The 21279-nt window shown below is 47.3% G+C and overlaps 1 protein-coding gene across 6 annotated transcripts in view; it reads right to left on the reverse strand.

Moving 5' to 3' along the window:
• Window positions 1–21279, reverse strand: part of FAM178B (family with sequence similarity 178 member B) — a 209065-nt gene that overhangs the window by 70104 nt on the left and 117682 nt on the right. For all 6 annotated transcript variants that reach the window (XR_013842003.1, XM_079988992.1, XM_079988991.1 and 3 more), the window contains 2 exons: window positions 19039–19215; window positions 16855–16952 (listed from right to left, as the gene is read on the reverse strand). Coding sequence is in view for 5 of the 6 variants with exons in the window: in XM_079988992.1 (XP_079845118.1) it covers window positions 16855–16952; window positions 19039–19215 (275 nt within the window). In the remaining variant the exon portion in view is untranslated. The remainder of the gene's footprint in view (window positions 1–16854; window positions 16953–19038; window positions 19216–21279) is intronic.

A 21279-nucleotide genomic window follows, 5' to 3' on the forward strand; every position in this document is an offset into this window, starting at 1 on the left:
TTTTTCAATAAGTGTTACACAGTGGTTCCACTCCTTTCTCCTGGGCCGTGTACAGGGTATGAGTGTTCAAACTCCTAGGCTCTCACTTGTGGGGTGCCTCAGGGTTCCATCCTCTCCCCCATGCTTTTTAACATCTATGTGAAGCCGCTGGGAGAGATCATCAGGGGGGTTGGGCTGGGTGTTCATCAATATGTGGATGATGCCCAGCTCTACCTCTCTTTTAAATCAGAACCAGTGAGGCAGTGAAGGTCCTGTGTGAGTGTCTGGAGGCAGCTGAAGGATGGATGGTGGCTAATGGATTGAAGTTGTATCCTGAAAAGACAGAAGTACTATTTTAGGGGGACAGGGGGCAGGCTGGTTTGGGGGACTCCCTGGTCCTGAATGGGGTAACTGTGCCCCTGAAGGAACAGGAGCGCAGCCTGGGAGTCATTTTGGACTCACAGCTGTCCATGGAGGCACAGGTCCATTCTGTGTCCAGGGCAGCTGTCTACCAGCTCCATCTAGTACGCAAGCTACCCGCCGACAGACTGTCTTGCCAGAGTGGTGCATGCTCTAGTTACCTCCTGCTTGGACTACTGCAATGCGCTCTACGTGGGGCTACCTTTGAAGGTGACTCGAAAACTGCAATTAATCCAGAATACCGCAGCTAGATTGGTGACTGGGAGTGGCTGCCAAGACCATATAACACTGGTCCTGAGAGATCTGCATTGGCTCCCAGTACGTTTCCGAGCACAATTCAAAGTGTTGGTGCTGACCTTTAAAGCCCTAAGCGGCCTCAAAGGCCCAGTAGACCTGAAGGAGTGTCTCCACCCCCATTGTTCAGCCTGGACACTGAGGTCCAGCGCCGAGGGCCTTCTGGCAGTTCCCTCACTGCGAGAAGCGAAGTTACAGGGAACCAGGCAGAGGGCCTTCTCGGTAGTGGTGCCCACCTTGTGGAACGCCCTCCTGTCAGATATCAAAGAAATAAGCAACTATCCTACTTTTAAAAGACATCTGAAGGCAGCCCTGTTTAGGGAAGTTTTTAATGTTTAATGCTGTACTGTGTTTTAATATTTGGTTGGGAGCTGCCCAGAGTGGCTGGGGAAACCCAGCCAGAGAGCGGGGTATGTATGTATGTATGAATATTATTATTATTATGGGGCAAGGCACGTGGAAAGTGTAGGATAATAACACTTGCTTTGAGGAGCATCCTCTAACCTCTCAACATACAAATCAGAATGGATGCTCATTCATTGTCTAATCTTCCTGCAAACAAGTCTGGATGAACTTTCCACATAGAGGCTGCCTGGAAGCGCCCAGGGCAGGGGGGCAGGGAGGCTAAAGAGGCCTGGCTTAAGGAGGAGTGGGGGGGGGGTGATAAGACCATTCGCACTCGCAGGACATTTTTGTTCCACTTCTGCTGGGTGCAAGGTCCAGTGCAGCAAAACAGGTGATTTCAGGCTATTATTTCAATCCCTCACCCCCGTTTTGCTGCCTTAGCTCCTGGGCACCACCTTGTGCTTGGGATGCTGCTATTGCTCTGCCAAGCATCAGGAAGCGACTGGTCTGGGTGTAATCCTATTGTTGTGCAGCCGCCGCCACTGGGCCTCAGCAGGGTGAATACAAAAGACACGTGCTCATCCCCCTATTGTGGCTTATCCAGAACTCAATAAACAAATTCCCACAGAGTTATCTCGGGGACTGGACCAGGACAGCAGGTAAACTAACCACATAGAGGTGTTCATGCATGGGTGGGTGGGTGGGTGTGGATATAGAGAGATATGCCTGCATGCACACATACATGCTGATCATGCCAGCAGTCTGTCTAATGCGTTCATCCGCAGCTGTCAAACTCCATGTCACTTTTGTTCTGGCTTGGAAGGCGAGGCAGGGGGTGGGGAGAGCTGCCGAACAGAAAAGCTGAATGCACTCCACACCCGCTGTCAAGCACAATAAGGAAGGACTCCTTAGATGTGGAAATTGCTCTACATAGGGCAATGCAAAGCATCGTCATTGCATGACAACCGTCAGCTGAAGCAGCGGCGTTGGGCTTCATCTCTGAACAGCTGCTTTTAAGGACTTTGCTGGAAAGCACTCCATCAGCAAAATGAGGTGAATGTAACACAAGGGGCAGCTGAGGCGGGGAGGGAAATTGGCCAGGCACGTGCCTAATAGCAGGCTGGAGAACTCTGCTGCAGAGATTTATAAGGGCATGAGGCCCAGGCAGAGGAATTATTGGAAGGGGGTGTGTGTGCGAGTGTGCGAGTGCGAGTGCCTGGTGAGGAATGAGGGGCAACTGAGGGCAAGGCTAAAGAAATGCTTTCCAGCAGAAAGGCAAAAGAATTAGGTGTCTGTGTCTGTTATCTAGGTGGAGAAGTTGTGGGAGTTTTCCTAGAGCTTGGGAGATGTTCTGTGTGGAGAAAGGTTGTGGGAGACAACTTTGGCAGAGGGAACTGGTCCTCATCAGAATGTGTCAAAGTGTACCAGAGTGTGCCTCCTTAGGAGAAGTAAAAGAAAAGAAAAGAAAAGATTTTCTCTGAAGGAATCTCTCTGAAGGTCTCTCCAAAGAGAAACAGCTCAGATACAAAACCTGAAGCCCAAACAGCAGCTAAGGGGCACCACCAATCTGCGTCTCACTGGTAATGCACAGTAGAAAAACAAAACACACAACACCATTGCACGAGTGCTTCCTTGTTTCCCCACTGTTATGAATAGCAGCCAAGTAAGCAGAAAAATCACATGCAATCACGCCAAATCACATTTTCTTCTGGAAAACTCAGGTTGGTGGCACTTGTGGCTATGTTTCCCCATAAGCATATAGCTTGAGCTTTGCTCTCCTTAAGGTCAGAAGGATGCAACCCAACAGCGTTACTAAGACTTCTGCTAAAGGAAGTAACTCAGTGGGAAATAAATGGGACATCTCATTCCCTCCATGGTGGTGCCATTTCTGGGCCCAGACTGAAGCTCAGTCCTGCCTGAAGTTTGAGCACCAGGTGAAGTAGGGAGAAAGTCCAATGGAGCCAACATGGAGCGAGCCATCAAGTCCTCCTGCACAAGACTCACTGAAATTAAGGGGAGCTGCTGCTGCAGATTATTATTATTATTATTATTACTACTAAATTTTGCATGTTTTACTATGTTTTTATATGTGCTATAAGCTGCCCAGAGTGGCTGGAGAAATCCAGCAAGGTGGGCGGGGTATTATTATTATTATTATTATTATTATTATTATTATTATTATTATCACACCCTTCATCCAAAGATCATAGGGTGGTTCACATCATCAACAAAAAACAGTTATACTGTATTGATAATTTAACATTAATCACTTTGAATTTCTTTTTAAAGAAAATTAAAACCAGGCATATCAGCATGATCTGTATATCTTTCGTCCGTCTGACCTCACAGCCTGTACACATCAGGAATGGAGAACCTGCGGGTGGCCCTCCAAGTGTTATTGGACTAGAATTCCCATCAGGTTCAGCCGGCACAGCCAATGATCAGGGCTGAAGGAGTCCAGCAACAGTTTCTCGTGCTCTGCTGTACAAGAGGGGTGATATGATAGCCATGTTCAAATATATAAAAGGATGTCACATAGAGGAGGGAGAAAGGTTGTTTTCTGCTGCTCCAGAGAAGCGGACACGGAGCCATGGTTCCAAACTACAAGAAAGAAGATTCCACCTAAACATTAGGAAGAACTTCCTGACAGTAAGAGCTGTTCGACAGTGGAATTTGCTGCCAAGGAGTGTGGTGGAGTCTCCTTCTTTGGAGGTCTTTAAGCAGAGGCTTGACAACCATATGTCAGGAGTGCTCTGATGGTGTTTCCTGCTTGGCAGGGGGTTGGACTCGATGGCCCTTGTGGTCTCTTCCAACTCTATGATTCTAGGATTCTAGGATTCTAGGATCTCACACCCCTTACAAGATTAGCTCCAGACCATATAAAAGATCCACCAACCCCTGCCCAGAGCCTGAGTCTGAAGAGCTACACCTCCCTATCAGTCACCTTTGGATCTTTCTGGCCCTGTTCTAGGCTCATGATGCTCAAAGGCCACAGAGGTCCCCTCAACGAATGCCAAAGGTTAGACAGATTTAGTCAAGGTACCCAAGAAACCGAGAAGGATCTCATTCCCCATGAAGCAACTGTTAATACCTCCAGTACGACTGCCAATGCCTCTTTAGGGAGACCCACTTCCTACTAAGAAGTTTGGGCTATATGTGCATTACTGTTTGGCCAAGCACCAGGAAATAAATGGAAGAGAGTAGTCCAGTATCTAATCGATCAGATGGGACTTAAGATTCATAGCCTAACCTGTCTTGAATCGCTCCTTACCTCATTCATCATCCCGACAAGTCAGTGGAGTGGGTTACATTTATCTAATGGAAGCACAAAGAAAGTGACTTGCTCAAAGGTACCAAATGAGCATAGCTGAGTAGGTCTTCTTGGTCCTGCAGGAAGGGTACTGGCTCTGTTGCTGAGCTGTACTTAGTTGAGTTTGCATCAAAGGCCATTCTCATTCTTGTCCTCTTTTCCTCCCACCAGGATGCCCCTGCCTGCTGACTGTGGATGTTTCTGCTAAACTCATCTTCCCATCACTATAAACACATTCCATGAACGTCCGTTCACTGGCTCCCTGTCAAGCACTATATCAGCTTCATCTTTCTAGCTCTTGCTTTTAATTCTCCCACACTCTCTGCTCCTGACTTTGGGTAAATTGACACAGTCAGAAAAAAAGAGCATGGTGCAAAAATCCTAGGACTACACAACAGCAGGATGAGCGTAAGAACCTATTTTTGGTTTAAAGACAACCAAGGCCACCACCTTGCTGAAGCGAAGCAGGTCTACCTGGATGCGTGACCATCTGTGAACCACAAGACAGCCCCCTTGGGTTTCATGTGGTGCAATTGCGAGGTATGAATTTAGTGAAGTAGATAAAGTAAGAAGAGCCTTGGTGCATCAGTCCCAGCAGTTGAGCCTTCCACAATCTGGTGCCCTTCAGGTGTTGTTAGAGGATGCTATCTGATTGTTGGCCATGCTGGCTGGGGCTGGTGGCAACGGGCAGTCCAAAACATCTGGAAGGTCCCATGCAGGAGAAGGCTGCAGGCTCCAACTAGGGCCAGCAACTACTCTTCCACTGAGGTTCCATTTAGTGACCTACCATGGCTTATCCACTGACAGACTGTCCTCTATAAAATTTGTCTCACTCATAGAATAAAAAAAATTGTGGAGTTGGGAGGGACCTTGAGGGCCATCTAGTCCAACCCCCTGGAATGAAGGAATCCTGCCTACAGCTGTCCTTGAGTGGGCTAGAACCACTAACCTTCTGGTTAGCAGCCAGGTGCACTGACCCATTGTGCCACATATTTTGAGGTCATCTAAGCTAATGCCCCCCCCAAAATCTTGTGACAGTGAATTCCATGCTGCCCCCACCTATAGATCTCTCTCCCTCTGAGTTACAGCTGGCGTCGACTTAGGTGAGCTTTTCACCACTAGCTGAAAGGGACATTTCTTTGTTCCACAATATGCGGGGTGTTAATGCTGGAGCCTGGTGCAACTTGCTTGTTTTAGTGGCTGCTGATACTGTGAATAGATGTTTTGTGTTTTAATCTAAGGGGCTGCATTTTCACCATTTGTTTTTTACTCCATACTGGAATCACTTGTAACTATAAAGGGGGTGGATAACACACATTATTAAGTAAATAATTTTTAAAATAATACAAAATGCAGGCCTTTTTTGCAACCGGAACTTGTTCTGGCCCCTCTCAGAGGGTGGCCACCTTTGCCATTCTAAGAAACGAGGGCGGTGTTCAGGGTGAGTTTTGGTACCTCATTTTCTGAGAAAAATGAATAAACTGACAAGACTGGCCTCAAAGATGTTTAGATACTTTCTACAGCCCATCTTTCCCACTGCTGTTCTGGGGACTGTAAGACCTGCCAGGAGGGAGGATTATAGTAGGGTTGCCATATTTCAAGCATCAAAGAGATGTGAACTGGGGTTAGGGGCCAGGTCTCTTGCCTAGAAGTCGTCAGCTGATGACCTCTACGCCCCCTGCTATATTTTCAACTTTCTATTATGCACTGGCAACGATAATGCAGTTTATGGCATTATCCAAAAGGCCTAGAAGTCTCAGCATAGCTGGGCTGAAGCCTTCAGAGGGAAGCGTGGTCCTGCTTTGAATGTGGGCCTGGTAGAATAAGGGAGTGAGAGTGAGCCGTACAGCAACAAAGCTCCCCTCCTCCCCTCTGTGCTCAGGGGAAACAGCTGGCATCATGCCAGTGGGATGATCCCAGCTACCAAAGGGAAAAATAAAACTCAACTCCAAGTAACCTCTCTGGCGAAAGCAGGTTTTATACAGCCAGCTGGGCTGCTGTCCAGCAGGATCCACAGAAGAGAGGGGAGAAGGGGAGGAGGAGCTCCAGGCCAAGGGCTCACAGGAGAATCACTGCGGAAGGCACAGCTGGAGGAGTGGGAGAAGCTGTCAGGGGCAGCCCTGCTTTGGGACATGGGACAAGGAGAAGTCCCAAGAAGAGGTGGCCCTCCCACAATGGCCCAGGGAACATATCTGCCATGTATGGACGGGCAAATCTCACAACTTCAAAACAAAAAATTCCTTCCAGTAGCACCTTAAAGACCAACTAAGTTAGTTCTAGGTATGAGCTTTCGTGTGCTTGCACACTTCTTCAGATCTGAAGAAGTGTGCATGCACACGAAAGCTCATACCTAGAACTAACTTAGTTGGTCTTTAAGGTGCTACTGGAAGGATTTTTTTGTTTTGACTATGGCAGACCAACACAGCTACCTATCTGTAACTCACAACTTCAGTTTCTCTTACTTACTCATTTATTTTTTCAATTTTAAATTCAGCTGTATACATTTCCACATCAGTTTGTATTAAACACGGGGGAAAGACCTCATGAAAATTCACCATCAATGGCTCCTAATATACAAATTTTTGCATATATTTTTGCTTTGTGCACATATTTTTGCAAAACAATTTCCTCTAATTGAAGGCATTTTTAATGTTATACATGCATTTTTGTGTACATATTACATATGCACATGCATTTTATACGTATCTAGTGGGCTGGAAAACTGCTTTGCAAAATTCAGGGAAATGTGAATTTCAAAAGAGGACTGTGTTTTGGTTCAAAAAGTGCACAGTACGTAGGTTTGCCTTTAAATGTGACGTGAATCATTTCCCACCCCCTCCCCATTTGGGTGCCTCTAAGGGAGTCAGAGTGGGAGACAGAAGACCTTTGTGGCACAGTCCAGTGGTTCGTTCTCCCATGCAAATCCTATTGAAATGAACGAGGGCGGCTGCCCTTGAGCATCTCCCAATCGTTTCAGTGGGGCTTGCACAAGACAATTTCCCACTGAACTGCATTGGGGAGATGGGGGCTCTTTGGGTTCTCCCATCTCCCAAATGTTACAAGCCAGACTTGGAAAGAGGCAAATTGTTTCACAAAAGCTATAATTGTCTCCTGTCGGGACTTCCGGGTTGGCGCCTCCGGCAATGGCTGAGCTCCTCCGATCGGGAGGAACTTACTCCGTGAAAAACAGGGTCTGACCGCCACGGCGAAGGCAGAGACCCATTGAAATCACAGGTGGAAGAAACCTGCGAACCTGGGATTTGGCTGGCACCTTTTGCGCCTCCCCTACTCGCGGGGAAACCCTGTTTTGGGGATCCGGAGCTACATGGGGTGAGTGGCGTGGTGCTTTGAATCGACCGCTTCTTTCACAGAGTGAAGCCGCATTGCTGTTGCTGGAGAGCGCTGACTTGTTCCTGTGGACAATTGGATTTTAAACAACTACCCGGGAGTAGAACGAAAAATTGGATTTTTAAGTATCTTAATTCGGCGCTGAAGCTGGAAGGTCATAAACAGGAAGTCCGCCTTCCGCTTTTGTAAATAGACTGAAGCAAAGACGTTACAAGCTAAAGCCTTTGAAAGCCTTTGATAAAATATTAAATTTCCATCGGTTAAAAATACAGAACCCCCCTTGGAGGCAGGTGAAGAGGGGGGGAAGCTTTGAATTGAACTAAGTAAGCCTGCAGGAGTGAGGGGAAAATCAAATCACCTCAGCTCTGAAACTGGGAACGGGTTGCCAGATGATGTTTGGGGAAAGTTCGTTGACAGAACGGATTTGACAGCTAGTTGAAATAAGAGCAAGATACTGTTTCCATTGTCCTCTTCTGCTTTCAAAATGGAGGAAAAGTAACCGAAAATTGAAACTTTGTTTATTGCTTGAGCTGTGCTTGAAAGAACTCATACAAGTGGAGACTGTTTCCCTCTAGAGGGAGCTTTTGAAACTGTTACAGGAGTGTAACTGGGGGATTTCCAGCTGCAAGATAAGGATTCTGAGAACCAGTGATTGATCTTGGACTATTCAAAATGTTGATAGAAGATATTGTGACTCTATTATGTAAAATAAGTCATTCGTTGGAAGAGCTTAATAAAAAGACGGATGCCACGACTTTTAAAGTTGACAACTTGGAATAGAAAGTGACTAATTTGATACGAGAAGAGAGCACCAATACAGAAATAATTCAGGACTTGGCACAAGAACCTACTTTGGCAGAACAAATGGTGGAGGAAAATGAGAAAGTTGTTGTTTTTGAACCTAAAATAACACAAGTGGGACTCTTAGTTTTACAGAAGCAAATTGAGGACTATAAATTGAGGCCTTCTATGATTGAATATAGAAAAAGTCAAATTTCGAGGATTGGTTCCCGGTTTGGACTGAAGAAGGAAAGTCGGAATGATCCCTCTATCCAGGGATTAATTGATTTTTGGGACATGGATTTGGACTTGGTGGAGATTGAAGGTTTGTGTGCTGGTCCCGGGGGAAAGGTACCCTGATCGTAGTCAGAGTTCACGAGATGAGAGGCGAGGTCCAAAACAGGGAGCCGGGTGGGGAACAGGAACGCTGGGAGGTCAGAAGCAGAAGGCTGGGCAGGGAACAGGAACGCTGGAAGGTCAGAAGCTGGGAGCCGGGCGGGAACAGGAGCGCTGGAAGATCAGAAGCAGGAGGCCGGGCAGGGAACAGGAACGCTGGAAGGTCAGGAACAGGAGGCCGAGCAGGGAACAGGAACACTGGAAGGTCTGAAGCCAACAACGACGTTGCTCCCGCAACCTGGGACCGGGCTGACTGACCTATATCTTCTTCTAAGGCCAGGGGCGGTCCCGGCCCCCAGGAGCCCCGCCTCCTCTGGCCTTAAGGCGAGCACTCCTCCTGGGAGCAACCAGTTCCCTTCGCCTCTCTGCCCTAAGCCTCTGTAGTTCAGGAGAGGCCGAAGGGTTACTGGGCCCCGGAGGAGGCTCACCTGTAGCCACTGAGTCCTCAAGCACCTCTGGGGCCAGAAGGGTTTCACCTGGTGCCTGCTCTTGAGGATCTGACACAGGTGTAGGCACCTCAGAATCTAGGCCTTGCCCCAGTTCAGCCGGCCCTGGAGGCGGGGACTCCTGTGCAGGCTGGGATTCCTCTGGTTCAGCCTCTGAATCGGAATCCCAGGCCATCACAGTTTGGGGGCCTTTGGATTTGGAAGAATCTTGAAATACGACCTGAAATACTTTATTGACCCTAGCCTCAACTATGGAAATCTGGCTGAACTGTCCAGAAGGAATAAAAATATTGTTAAGATGGAGTTTTCTCGAGATTTGCTCTCTAGCATCAAAGAATATGAAGGAGATCGGCAGAAGGGGCCTGGAAAAGAGTTAAGAGCCTCGGACATAAGATCTCCAGGTTGATGGACTATATGGAATTGATGGAAAGGACTGGCAGAATCCGAAACCAGGGAGAGGAGTTGATGGAAGAAGATTGAAAAATTTAAAGTTTATATATAGAAATATTGCAAAATTAATGAGTGATAGATAATTGGTGGATTGATATTTTATGGATTTAGCAGAAATGTTATTTGGAGGAAATTTAAAGACTATTTACAGAAACATTGTAAAATTAATATCTGTTAGAAGGATGCTGGAATAATATTATACGATTTTAGCAGGAATGATATAAAGGATTTGGGAATAACTGACTGTTAATTGGTGAAAGGAGGAAAAGTAAAGTTACATTATATTAAGACAATTTACAGGACAAAAATTTTAAAAGAGGGAAAGGATTTGCTGAAATGGATAATTGACCTAGAATACAAAAAAGGGAGGTGGGAGGAGGTCAAGGAAATAAGCTAATGAAAGATTAGTAATGAGGAGATTTGATGCAATTTTTTGTGTTTTTGTTTTTGTTTAATGGGTTCTATTTCTCTGTTGTTGTTTTTTCTTGGTTTTTTTCCTACATTGTGATATGTTGTTTTGCTTTTGTTTAATGTGGCATTTTTTACTTTTTTTCCTGTAATTTTTGAAACTTTAATAAATATAAAAAATATAAATATAAAATTGTCTCCTGTCACATTCTTCTGGCATTTTAAAAATGCTAATCGGAAGCCTCTCTTTTCTCTCCAACTCCCTCCCACCGCCTTTCTATAAATACTGGGGGTGGGGGGGCGCTTGCCAATGGGGGATAGAGCACGGAAGATTCTGCAACCTCAAGAATAAAAGTAAGATTATTATTTTTTGAGTGTGTGTATGAGGAAGGATACTGGAAGGATAATCATAACAGGAAGATTTCAAATGGAAATAAGACTCCATGGCTTCTGGCATCCTGCAGCATGGAAGGCACTTCTATCAGCAACTGGTTAACCCTCAAAAGCTTTTGGTTTTGCCTCTGAAAAGGTGCATTCCTGCTTTTGCAGAGCAGAAAATTGTGTGCTTGTGTGTAGAAACTTTGGAGAACCATTTCAAATTTGGGTGGGAGGAAGATTTCAAGGGTAGGAGCAACATTCTCAGCAAAGTTTAAACATCTATTATTGGATCTAGTCAATAATAAACTGCAGAAAAAGAGTACCGGTATATTATAAGAGAGTCACACGTTAATGAAGCTTTCTAAGAGCATGTATTATGGGAACTCTGTCAAACTTCATGATAACTACAGCATTATAATCAGCTAAAGTCAACAACTGAAATTTAGTTATAGGGGGCTGAAAATGTGCCTGGAGCAGCATGGCAGCTGGGGATGGGCTACTTTAACCTTTCCCTCCAGGCTATTTTCCTGAGCAAAATTCCTCTCCTCCCCACTGCTTTTTCATTCATGAAAGGAAAGATATGGGGTTCCCTCCCTTTTTGCCTTATAGATAGAAAAGTAATGGGGGGAGGGCTGATTCTGAGGGGATAAATGGCCCAAGGGAGAAAAGAAGCACTCGGATTTGCAGCACCTCGCAGCTGCATTTCAGGGTCACACAAGACATGAAGCTGTTAAATGCGTCACTTAGAAGGAAATCAGGGATATAAAAATATATAATAACTGGTGTGAGCCCCTTCCCCAAACACACAAAATTTTCAACAATGCAACTATAATCCTGAGAAAAATCAATCCCATGCTGCTATTAGTCTCGGAGGGGGAAATTCAGAAAGGGAAATTATCTCAAACCTTCCTAACCTGCAACTCTGGTCCCTAAGAAGATCTCCCGCTTGCTCCTATTCCTATTGACCCCTAATGCGCTGCCAAGGGATCCTTACTGCCATGTCCAGTTTGTGCCGCAATTAAAAGAGAAATATTCACATTGGCCAGTATCTCATCTCATCTGAGGCTTACAGTGTAGATTAGAGCCATTCAAGCTGGACAGAAATATAGATGATCTCGAGGAATAATTTATAAATGCAGGTCTAAATACTTCTCAAAAAGAAGATTTCCAAACCACGGAGAAGATTTGGGATCCCTCTAGATGGGTGTTTGTTGGGAGGTGTACTGTGTCATTGACACAAGGACAGAGTATTAGTGGTGGATTTAAACAGGACAGTCTACCCACCATTCACCTTTATTAGCCGCTCTGCAATGCTTCCCCAATGCTACTGCATCACTGCTGTCCAGAAGGGCACTCTGCCGCAAAAGCGTGGCACCCCACCCCAATATTTGCAGTATTAAAAGTCACAGGATTTCAGTGGGAAGTTACAGGGCATGCACTGACGGGAAATGAAGCAGGATGTCCACCCTGGAGCTTTTGCAGGAACAAACTGTATTGAAAGCAGGATAACATGTAACCATCCTGATATCATCATGAGCACAAAACTTCATGAATGCACAATAAAAAGGCACCGGGAGCTGAGCTGAGCTGAGAACTCGGAAGTCCAGGCCCCTAGCAGAGCACTGCTGAGGAATGAATGCAAATTATGGGGAGCCAGGAGGTGGCAAGTCACTTTTCAGACCATTATCTCATTACATAAGGAAGTCATTCACCCCTCTGTGCCTGTGGAAAGGAGATAAAATACTTAATGCCTGTTCAAAGCTGTCAGGATTATACAAAGCTAAGTAGAGTTATTATCCTGCTTTAACCTCTGGAACTGCCCTAACTTTTCAAAAGACAGAAAGGAAACTTAGGGTCTGTTTGGACCTTACTCACCTCACCCCACAATCCTTCCATGAGACAAGGTGAGGAGGTCTCCTCAGAAATGGATTTTGAGGGCATTTAAGGGCAGGGTGGAGGACAGACATACCTGATCCTGAAGAGCACAGACTTCTGGAAGGATATATATATTCAGTGGCGTAGCGTGGGGGGTGCAGGGGGGGCCAGCCGCACCGGGCGCAACATTTGGGGGGGGGCGCGCTCGCACTCGCAGCTCTCTGCCCCTACCTGGCTCACTCACTCTCTCTCACTGCAGTGCTGGCTGTGCAAATCCGATCCGAGCTGCCGGGTCGCCGCCCACTGTGGAGGGGGAGGGTGCCAGGCGTGCGTTTCGGTGCGGAGCGGAGAGAGAGCGAGGGAGGGACTATCTGGGGGAGGGACAGTGCAGCAGCCACCCAGCGCAGCGCTGAGCGTGGGAGACAACCACACCTGACCAGCCCAGGCAGCAGCAAGAAGAAGCTGGCAGCGGCGGCAGGTTAGGGGTTAGGGGTGCAAATTACTTGCCTTGCCCCGGGTTAGAGGGCGCAAATTACTTGCCTTGCCCCAGGTGCTGACAACCCACGCTACACCGCTGTATGTATATATATATATATATATATATATATATATATATATATTCCATGCAATAAAAACATACCTCCAACTTCTCATTGGTTGGGCTACTTCTCTTAAACTGACTGACCTATAGAAGAATAGCTAGCACTGGCATGTTACTGTCAGGGCCATTGCAGAAATGCAGTGTTCCACTTCAGCTCTGTCCAAGAAGGAAGGGCTTCATGTACTTGAGTATTAATGAGCAGCCCTTTCCCTCACAGTAACAGAAGTAGACAGTCCACTGCAAAAGTCTAAGAATGCCCTAGAACAACTATTATGCTTAACATTTCCCGACAAGCCTATAATGGAGGCACAGCAACTGTGTGTTGTGGGGGGGGGGCAGGGCTTTAGAGCAACGGGGCGGCCGGTACTGGCAGGAGCCCTTAGTGGAAGGCCAGGAGGCTCATGTTCATGCTGTTTTGTAGCCATGAACTGGCCAGGCACTGCTAAGCATACAAGTGACTGGTTTCACCTGCAGCTCCATTTGGGGTCAGGCAAAAGAAGAAGCAGGTGTGCCAATGAGCTGAGACCATTTGGCGAGACTTTTGGTCTCAGGGTAGGTGAGATAAAGTGGACAGGAATGGAGAGAAAAGGAGGGACGCTTACTCTTTGATAATAACACACACACAAAAGATCTTCAGTCACTCGACAGCCCTCATTTAGCTGAACTGGCACGTGGAAACAAGCAGGAGTCACTGAGAGGGGATAAACTGTAAGGTTGTGGTCCTGTATACTTTGGAAGAAGCCCATTGAATCATAGAACATGGAATGTTGGAAGGGACCCCAAGGGATCTCTAGTCCAATGCAGGAATCTCAGCTAAAGCATCCATGACAGATGGTCATCCAACCTCCAAGGAAGGAAAGTCCACAACCTCCAGAGGGAGACCGTTCCACTGCCAAATAGCTTTCACAGTAAACATGCACAAGACTGGGCTGAAAATCAGTGCCTCCTTTTGTAAGTGAGGGTCACAAGGCCTTATTCAAACCAACTCTCAAACCCCTCTAGTTCTCTCCCTCCTCTGGGCCTGGCCTTGATCTCCTGAGGCCCTTGCGAGCTCTCATGCTGGCTTGGGTGGGAGTGAGCAGGATGGGGTGGAAGCAGCATGTGCGCAGAGGAAGCCATGGGAGTTCATCTCACCCCTCTGCTTCCGCTTCCCTTTGCTGGGACTTGAACGCTTGACCCCAGGAATGGATGGCTGAATGCCTTTCCTCTCCCAAGCAATGTGCAAAGGAAAAGGCAGTCTTTGGAAATTTCTGCCCCACCTCCCAAAGAAGGAAATGGGCCCCATGAAGAGCAGCAAGTTTCAGAAAGGAGATGAGGCCTTTGTGTAGTTACAGATGATTTGGGGTTTCTCATCTGGGCCACTCCCTTCCAGCAACTGTTCCCGATCAGATCTGCTGCTTAAGTAGGCTCCCACAAGAGGACACGTGTGGAAATGTGGAGATGAGCAATGCTTTAAATATCCAAGGGATGCATAGAATGCAGCACTTCCTATAAGCCATAAGCTAATCTAGCAACCCTAAAGTTGTAGCTTCTGCTCAGGTCCTTCGTAAAGCTGCCAAGTGCCCTTTTAGTTCCCCCGAACAGGAATAACATCAACACCTTCAGAAACACACATAGCCCCTGGCAGCCCTGTCCCTTTTCACTTCAATCTGTCTATCAGATCTGTAGGACTAGGAGCCTTCAAGCAAACCTTTTGGCTAGGAAATTCCTGCGTGCACACAACCACCACGTACCGCACTATCAAGAAACTATGGAAGACAGCCCCTCCCTGCAAATGTTTCTTACACCAGCTGGTATTTCTCCCCGTCTCCATGCTTCTCTGTTCATACATCAGGGATGGTGGTCTTGGCATGGCCGGTGCCACAACTGGTGTGTGGGCTGCTGTCTCCAGCACCAAACACCACCAGCTGGGCAGTCCACCATGATGACCAGTCATGAGAAGGCCTTAAGGAGAAGGTCTTAATCATGCAATGTCCCCTTTCCTGAGGGAGGGAAATGGCGTGAGATGGGCTTCTGTGGAGGAGACCCTGGCTCACACATTCTTGGGAGGGGAAAGTAGTGATGGGGGGCTGCAGCCTCCACCCCCCCCCCAGACTCACGCTCTCTCCTCCTCAGGGCACATACAGACTGGTGTTTCTCGCAGGCGGATGCGGCAAGATATCACTTACACATGAATAATGCCTTTGGCATGGACCATCCACACTTCATATGGCTTTATCCGTTGTTCTGTGCTGATTTCCCCGTGTTCCTGCATTCTTGCACCTACACTTTAATGCAGTCCATGCCATTGTCTGTGTTCCCATCTTCTCCCATATCCTCTCTGAGTGCAGGAAGCCATGACACCCTACTTTTATTTTTGCACCTTTGAAGTTCTTATGCTCAGGCTGTGACTGTTGTGCTGAGCCATAGCTTGTTTCCACCACAGGATGCCACAGTATTTGGCATCAGCAGGAAGTATGTGGGAGGGGTTATATCACACAGAGGCAGATAGAGCACATTTATGCACATTGCCAAGGCACTCCTGCACTACTACAAGCAGAGCATTTGTTGTATAGAAAAAGGTATGGATTTCAGCAGGAAACTACGGTGCGTGCACTAAGTGCACCTGACTGCCCCCAAACTGCCCCCAAACCTTTCGCAGGTGGAAATGGAATGGGAAACGTTATTGTGTATAACTTGCCCCAATAGCATCCTGAGCACAAATCATGATGAACACAGCAAGGACATCTGGAGGGGCCCCGAGACGTATGTTCTGATGAGGGCAAGGATTTGCCACTACATGTAGAATGCAGTCTAAGGCACCATTCAAATGCTCTGGTGTGCACGTGCAACGACATGATTCTCACAGCATTACTGCTGGACTGTCATCACGGCACACTATGATTGAGGATAGTATGCTCATTTCATGGTGATTGGATTGAAAAGTTAGTACAGGAGCTGGAGAAGGGAGACAGGCTGGCAAGCAAGAGATTATGGCAGCAGTCTCTGCATAGGGAACAGCCTCTGGGCTAAATCCTCTAAATTCCATTATCCTAACACTTTTTACACTACAGATCTGCTCCTGCAGCAGCTGCCAGAGATTTGGGTGGCCTTGTAACTTTTTAAGAAACTGTTTTTGGGGCCATGTGTGCCTTCCACCTCTGCCCGTTCTCTTGTCCTCTGGAGTACTCCCACCTTCCAGCCTTCCTTTCCGAGTCCTCTGTGCTTCCTTAGGCTTGCTGAAATTGGATGTGCCTCCTGTTTTCCTAAACTCTTACTACTACTGCCCCACAGTAGAGGATCCTCTGCCTGTTCCACTCACAGCCCGGCAACATGATAGACATTGGGTTGGTGAAGCCAGTCAATGTCAGAGATGACTTTATCATCAGTCCCACCACCAACTCCCTCAGTGCATCACAATATGATGCCCGTGGTATCAGTTTTAAGTTGCACCATGTTCTCATGCTAAACAATGTGGTCTGAAATAGACACTCCTGCCCCCCCCTTCTTTTTTCCCAAAGCACACATTTCTCAACATGCAGACACTCTGTTTGGACAGGGGAGGCTAGGAAGGATCTGGCATTCTAATCGGGAAAAGGCTGTGAGCAGAGTGGAAGCACTGGGAGAGAGAGAAAAAGAGAAGGGGACTTCCCAGATAACAGCATGTTTCACTGCATGGCCATGTTTCTGATTTAGCATCAAGCATCCCCTGGAAACATTCAGGTCTGAGTATGGCGGGCACTTGCAATAATTAGTGCCTCCAGAGACATCTAGTCACACTTCTTCCAGGATCTCTTCAGCAAGTCATCCTCCCTCCCGTTCTTACTGAACAAGGGCAAACTCACCGTCCTCTGGCTGTGGTGTCAGGAAAGGAACGCACAACAGCTACCAAATTGTGATGGTGCTGTGAGACATGGCAGAGGGACCTGCACAATTCTGGCAGCTGCAAAAGAAAAGGATGTGTCAGTTGTGAAGTTGCCGGGGAGGTGGGTTGAGATGGTTACTTATGGGGAGAAGGAGGAGACGGAGTGGGTGGGTGATGTTTCAAGATGAACAGCTCCAGTGAACATCTGCAGGCTATGCAGGCTGTGCTTGCAAGCCTCCCATAAACCAGGGCAGGGAACCTCAGGCCTCTCTAGCTGGCCCTCTGAACTCTCCCTGAGACATGTCCTTCCTCAGGCCACACCCCTCACCCCTCCACAAGTTCTTGTGGAGCCTGATGTCTGCTCAGCTGCATGGTGACAGCAAGCAACATGGAGCCAACCTGATGCTTGGTGCAGCTCTTATGTCCTTTGCTCACTAGCTCTCAGCTGATATTAAACTAGCCTGAGTTTCTCCCTCTTGCACAGCTACATCCCTCTAACCAACAGCTGGTATGAAATCCTGGGAACTCTTTCCCATTAAGGGTGTTCAGGGCCAGACTGCAGCTGGAAGGGGGCGTTGGAGATCTGATCTGGAGCAGTCTCAGCACAGTGCCTGCCTCCACCCAGCAGGCTGCTGTGACCCCAGCCTAGCCAAGCATGTCAGCTCCAGACAGAAGCATACAAATGCCAGCAGCTCTGTCAGGCTCTGCAGGGAATTGCTGAACCAAAGCTCGAGCCAGAGGTTCATTAAGCCTTGCAATTAATTAAGCAGCTGAATGGAAGATGCTTCTGGCTGTGTTGCAGAAAGAGGCAGAGGACAAGCCTGAATCAGCAGGGCTCCAATGGAGGGGAACCCTATTGCTGCAGCAGGTTTCTGAAGACAAGAAGAAGGTACACATGGATTGTAGGAAGAAGCAGTGCCGATGGGCAGGGACTCTCCAGTATTGCACATTGAAAAGCTCTGCTCTTGCTGCTGCTGCTGCTGCTGCTGCTGTTATCCACAACCAGGACAATGTGTAGACCCCCAACATGAAAACCAATCTTCCAAAATCTAAGCCCCAAATAAATCATGTATCTTGAGGAAATATGCATACACTTCCTTATATTGTATCACTTATTCAGATTGCTTGACCCACATTTGTTTTCCCCATCCCCAAAAAGTAGAATTATTTTAAGCCAAAGATTAGAAGAATGGAAGAGTGTGGATATTGTGAATGGGCACAGCAGCAGAAATCACGAAAAAGAAACCACCAAACATTCCACTCCTGTTCTGTATACTCAAAGTTATTATTATTCAAGAACATGTAGGCACCAAAAGAACAGGTAACAGAGAACAAGTAATGCAGACTTACAGAATAAAATAATAACAGCAAACTCAAACTCTGAAGGTAGCAATGTGTAGCACCCAGCAAAAATTCATTACATATGTGTGGTGTGTTGGGGGCGGGGGGAAACCACCATCCACACAATGTGTTTCAGTGCATACATGGTGAGGTAACATGAGATTTTTATATTGGATTTTCTTCCCTTAATAGATTATCTGTGGATCAGGAAGATTTGAATTAATTGGGAGTAAGGGCCAGCTGCCAGTTGGATGAGGATGTTGTGTGGAAGCTGCAATAAAACTGAGACACAAGCAGCTTTGGATTTGCAGACCTGGCCCACCCAAGGGGCAGGGTGATGCACATGCCTCAGGCGACAGAAGTGCAAGAGGGGGCAGGGGAGCAGGAAGATGACATTCCCGTTTCAAACAGGACACCCCTGCGAACAGGCATTAAACATCCTGTGTGGACAAGACTGCTAACTAAAGTGGATTATAATTTTCATTCCATTTGAGAAAAAACAACAGGAAGTCTGTGCAAGAGAGAATCTGTCTCCTTTCCCACACTTGGGCAGGAAAATTGGTAATGAGCTTAAACCAATGATATTTTAGTTATGCATTGTGACTGAAATCTGCCAATCCCATCCTGCCCTGACAGGAAAGACTGGCAACTTTTTTACCACTCCTTTGTCTTTGACAGCAGCCTGGCAGACAGAAATTCAGCAGGTGAAGCTTTTCTGGACATGGGAAAGTCTGACATGGAAATGTCAAAGACACACAAGCAGAGTCAGCAAAAAAGGGGAGGCAACTCTGTTCACAGGTGTACTAACTGGAGAGGTCAATACCTTTTCTGACCAGTCCTGGATGCCTTCAAACAGCACCAGCAGCAGTTGCTGAAGCCCTGTCTGGGGATGCTTCCGCAGGTTCTTGTCCAGGCCAAGCCGGCAGAGCAACACGAGGAGGGCCAAGCGCTGGCGGTCAGGGTAGGAGTGCGGATGGGATGCCACACACAATGTCAGGAACTAGGAAGGAAAGGAGAAACCCAAACAGTGTCAGGAGGATGTGGCAGGATGAGAATGAGGCAGGGGGTCTTCCTCAAGGCTGACCCACCAGGAATATCTTAAGGAGAGCTTCCCAGAGGTTCTCCAACACCAGCTGGATAAGGCATACAGATTAATTTGGCACACATTCATGGCTAGCCGGCAGGCAGGAATCCAAGCTCCCAGATCAATCCTACTTCTAACTGCAACCTGCCACAGCACAGTGATCAGCGTGGCCTGAAGCACTGAGCATTGGCTTGGGACCCAGCAAGATCCATGTCTGAGGACCATCTCTCATGTGAATTTGTGCCACTATCACTCACTATTAGTTCCCCTCTATAATGTGGAAAGAACAAGTCACCTAACACAACAAAGATAGAGAAGCACTTTGTAGATGTGTTGGGGGAGCTTGTAGGGCAGCGGCTGAAGAAGGAGCAAAAAGGGTTTTCTCCTGTGTGTGTTTCTTGTGGCTGATTAGCTGCTCTCCCTGTGCAAGGGTCAGAGGGGGCAGGGTTTCTGTTGAGGCAGGTGATTAGCTGTGGGAGGAGCTTATCAGAGCTTGTAGGGCAGCGGCGTGCGCAATTTGATCCATCTTTTAGATTTAGGGGAGCTAGTCTCAAACGTTTGTTGGGGGAGACCTAGGGTTTTTTGGGGGAGGAGTTACTTGTCCTGTCTGCACGCTTCTTAGTATGGAGGACCACTGTAGACAGCCCCAACGACACGTTCTCAAGATGGAGAGTGAGGGAACAGCTGCAGTCGCCTGCGGTTCCTGCACAATGTTTGCCATCTTGCCAAAGGTTGCAGGCAGCTTTACCTGCAGCAATTGCATGTTGATTGCCCTCTTAAAAGACAAAGTCCAGCAACTGGAGGAACGCTCCAAAGAATTAGAGAGCTGGAGCTCTTCTTGGAAGCAACAGAGCACACCGTCTCCACCAAGGAGGAGACAGGGGACTCCCCTGAGAAGGAGGCTAGTTCACCAACACAGGAGCCAGATATATGGAGAAACGTGACTCAAAGAAGTAGGAGGCCCAGGGTTCGCTCTGATTGTTTAGAAATACACAATCGCTTTGAGGTCCTCTCCCCTAGAATGGAAGACGAAGAGCAGACTCCATTTGAGGATCTCTCCCTCGTTACAGTCGATCAGGTATATGAAGACGAGCAGCATAGTCAGTCCTCAGGGAATGTGCAGGCGACCTTGGAACGGACAGATCACGGAAGAACCCCAACCAGACCTAAGAGGAGGCATGTAGTGGTGATAGGGGATTCCCTACCGAGGGGAACAGAAGCAGTGATCTGTGGGCCTGACAAGATGTCTCGGGAAGTGTGCTGTCTCCCCGGGGCTAAGATCCAAGATGTAACTGAACGACTGCAAGGAATCATAAAACCCACTGACAAATACCCCTTCCTCTTGGTTCATGTGGGAACCAATGACACTGCAAGCAATAGCCTCCAGAAGATCAAAAGAGACTATGAGGCTCTGGGCAGGAAATTGAAGCAATTAAATGCACAAATTGTCATCTCATCTGTCCTCCCAGTTGAACGACGTGGCCCAGGGAGAGAGAGAAAAATAGTGGAAGTGAACAGCTGGCTTCGCAAATGGTGTAAACAGGAACGGTTTGGATTCTTAGATCACGGACTGCAGTTTCTTGAAGATGGACTTCTGGCAAGCGATGGGCTGCACCTCACAACGGTTGGGAGGAATGTTTTTGCCAAAAATCTCAGAAACCTCATCAGGAGGGCTTTACACTGACTAATGTGGGGGAGGGAGACAGTGCTCCTGAAGGTAGGAGTCTATCAATTGATGAACATGATCATCCAAATGTCATAGACCAAATGGAGCAAACAGCACGCAGACCGAGTGGTGGGAGGAAAAAATCCTTAAATAAGAGACACGGGGGAATGATTAATGGACTTCAATGTCTGTACACTAATGTGCAAAGCATGGATAATAAACAAGATGAGCTTGAGCTCTTGGTACAGCAAACTAAATATGACATAATAGGCATCACTGAAACCTGGTGGGATAAGTCCCACAACTGGAATGTA

Source organism: Podarcis cretensis (assembly GCF_951804945.1).
Source record: "Podarcis cretensis genome assembly, chromosome: 8".
NCBI lineage: Eukaryota > Metazoa > Chordata > Lepidosauria > Squamata > Lacertidae > Podarcis > Podarcis cretensis.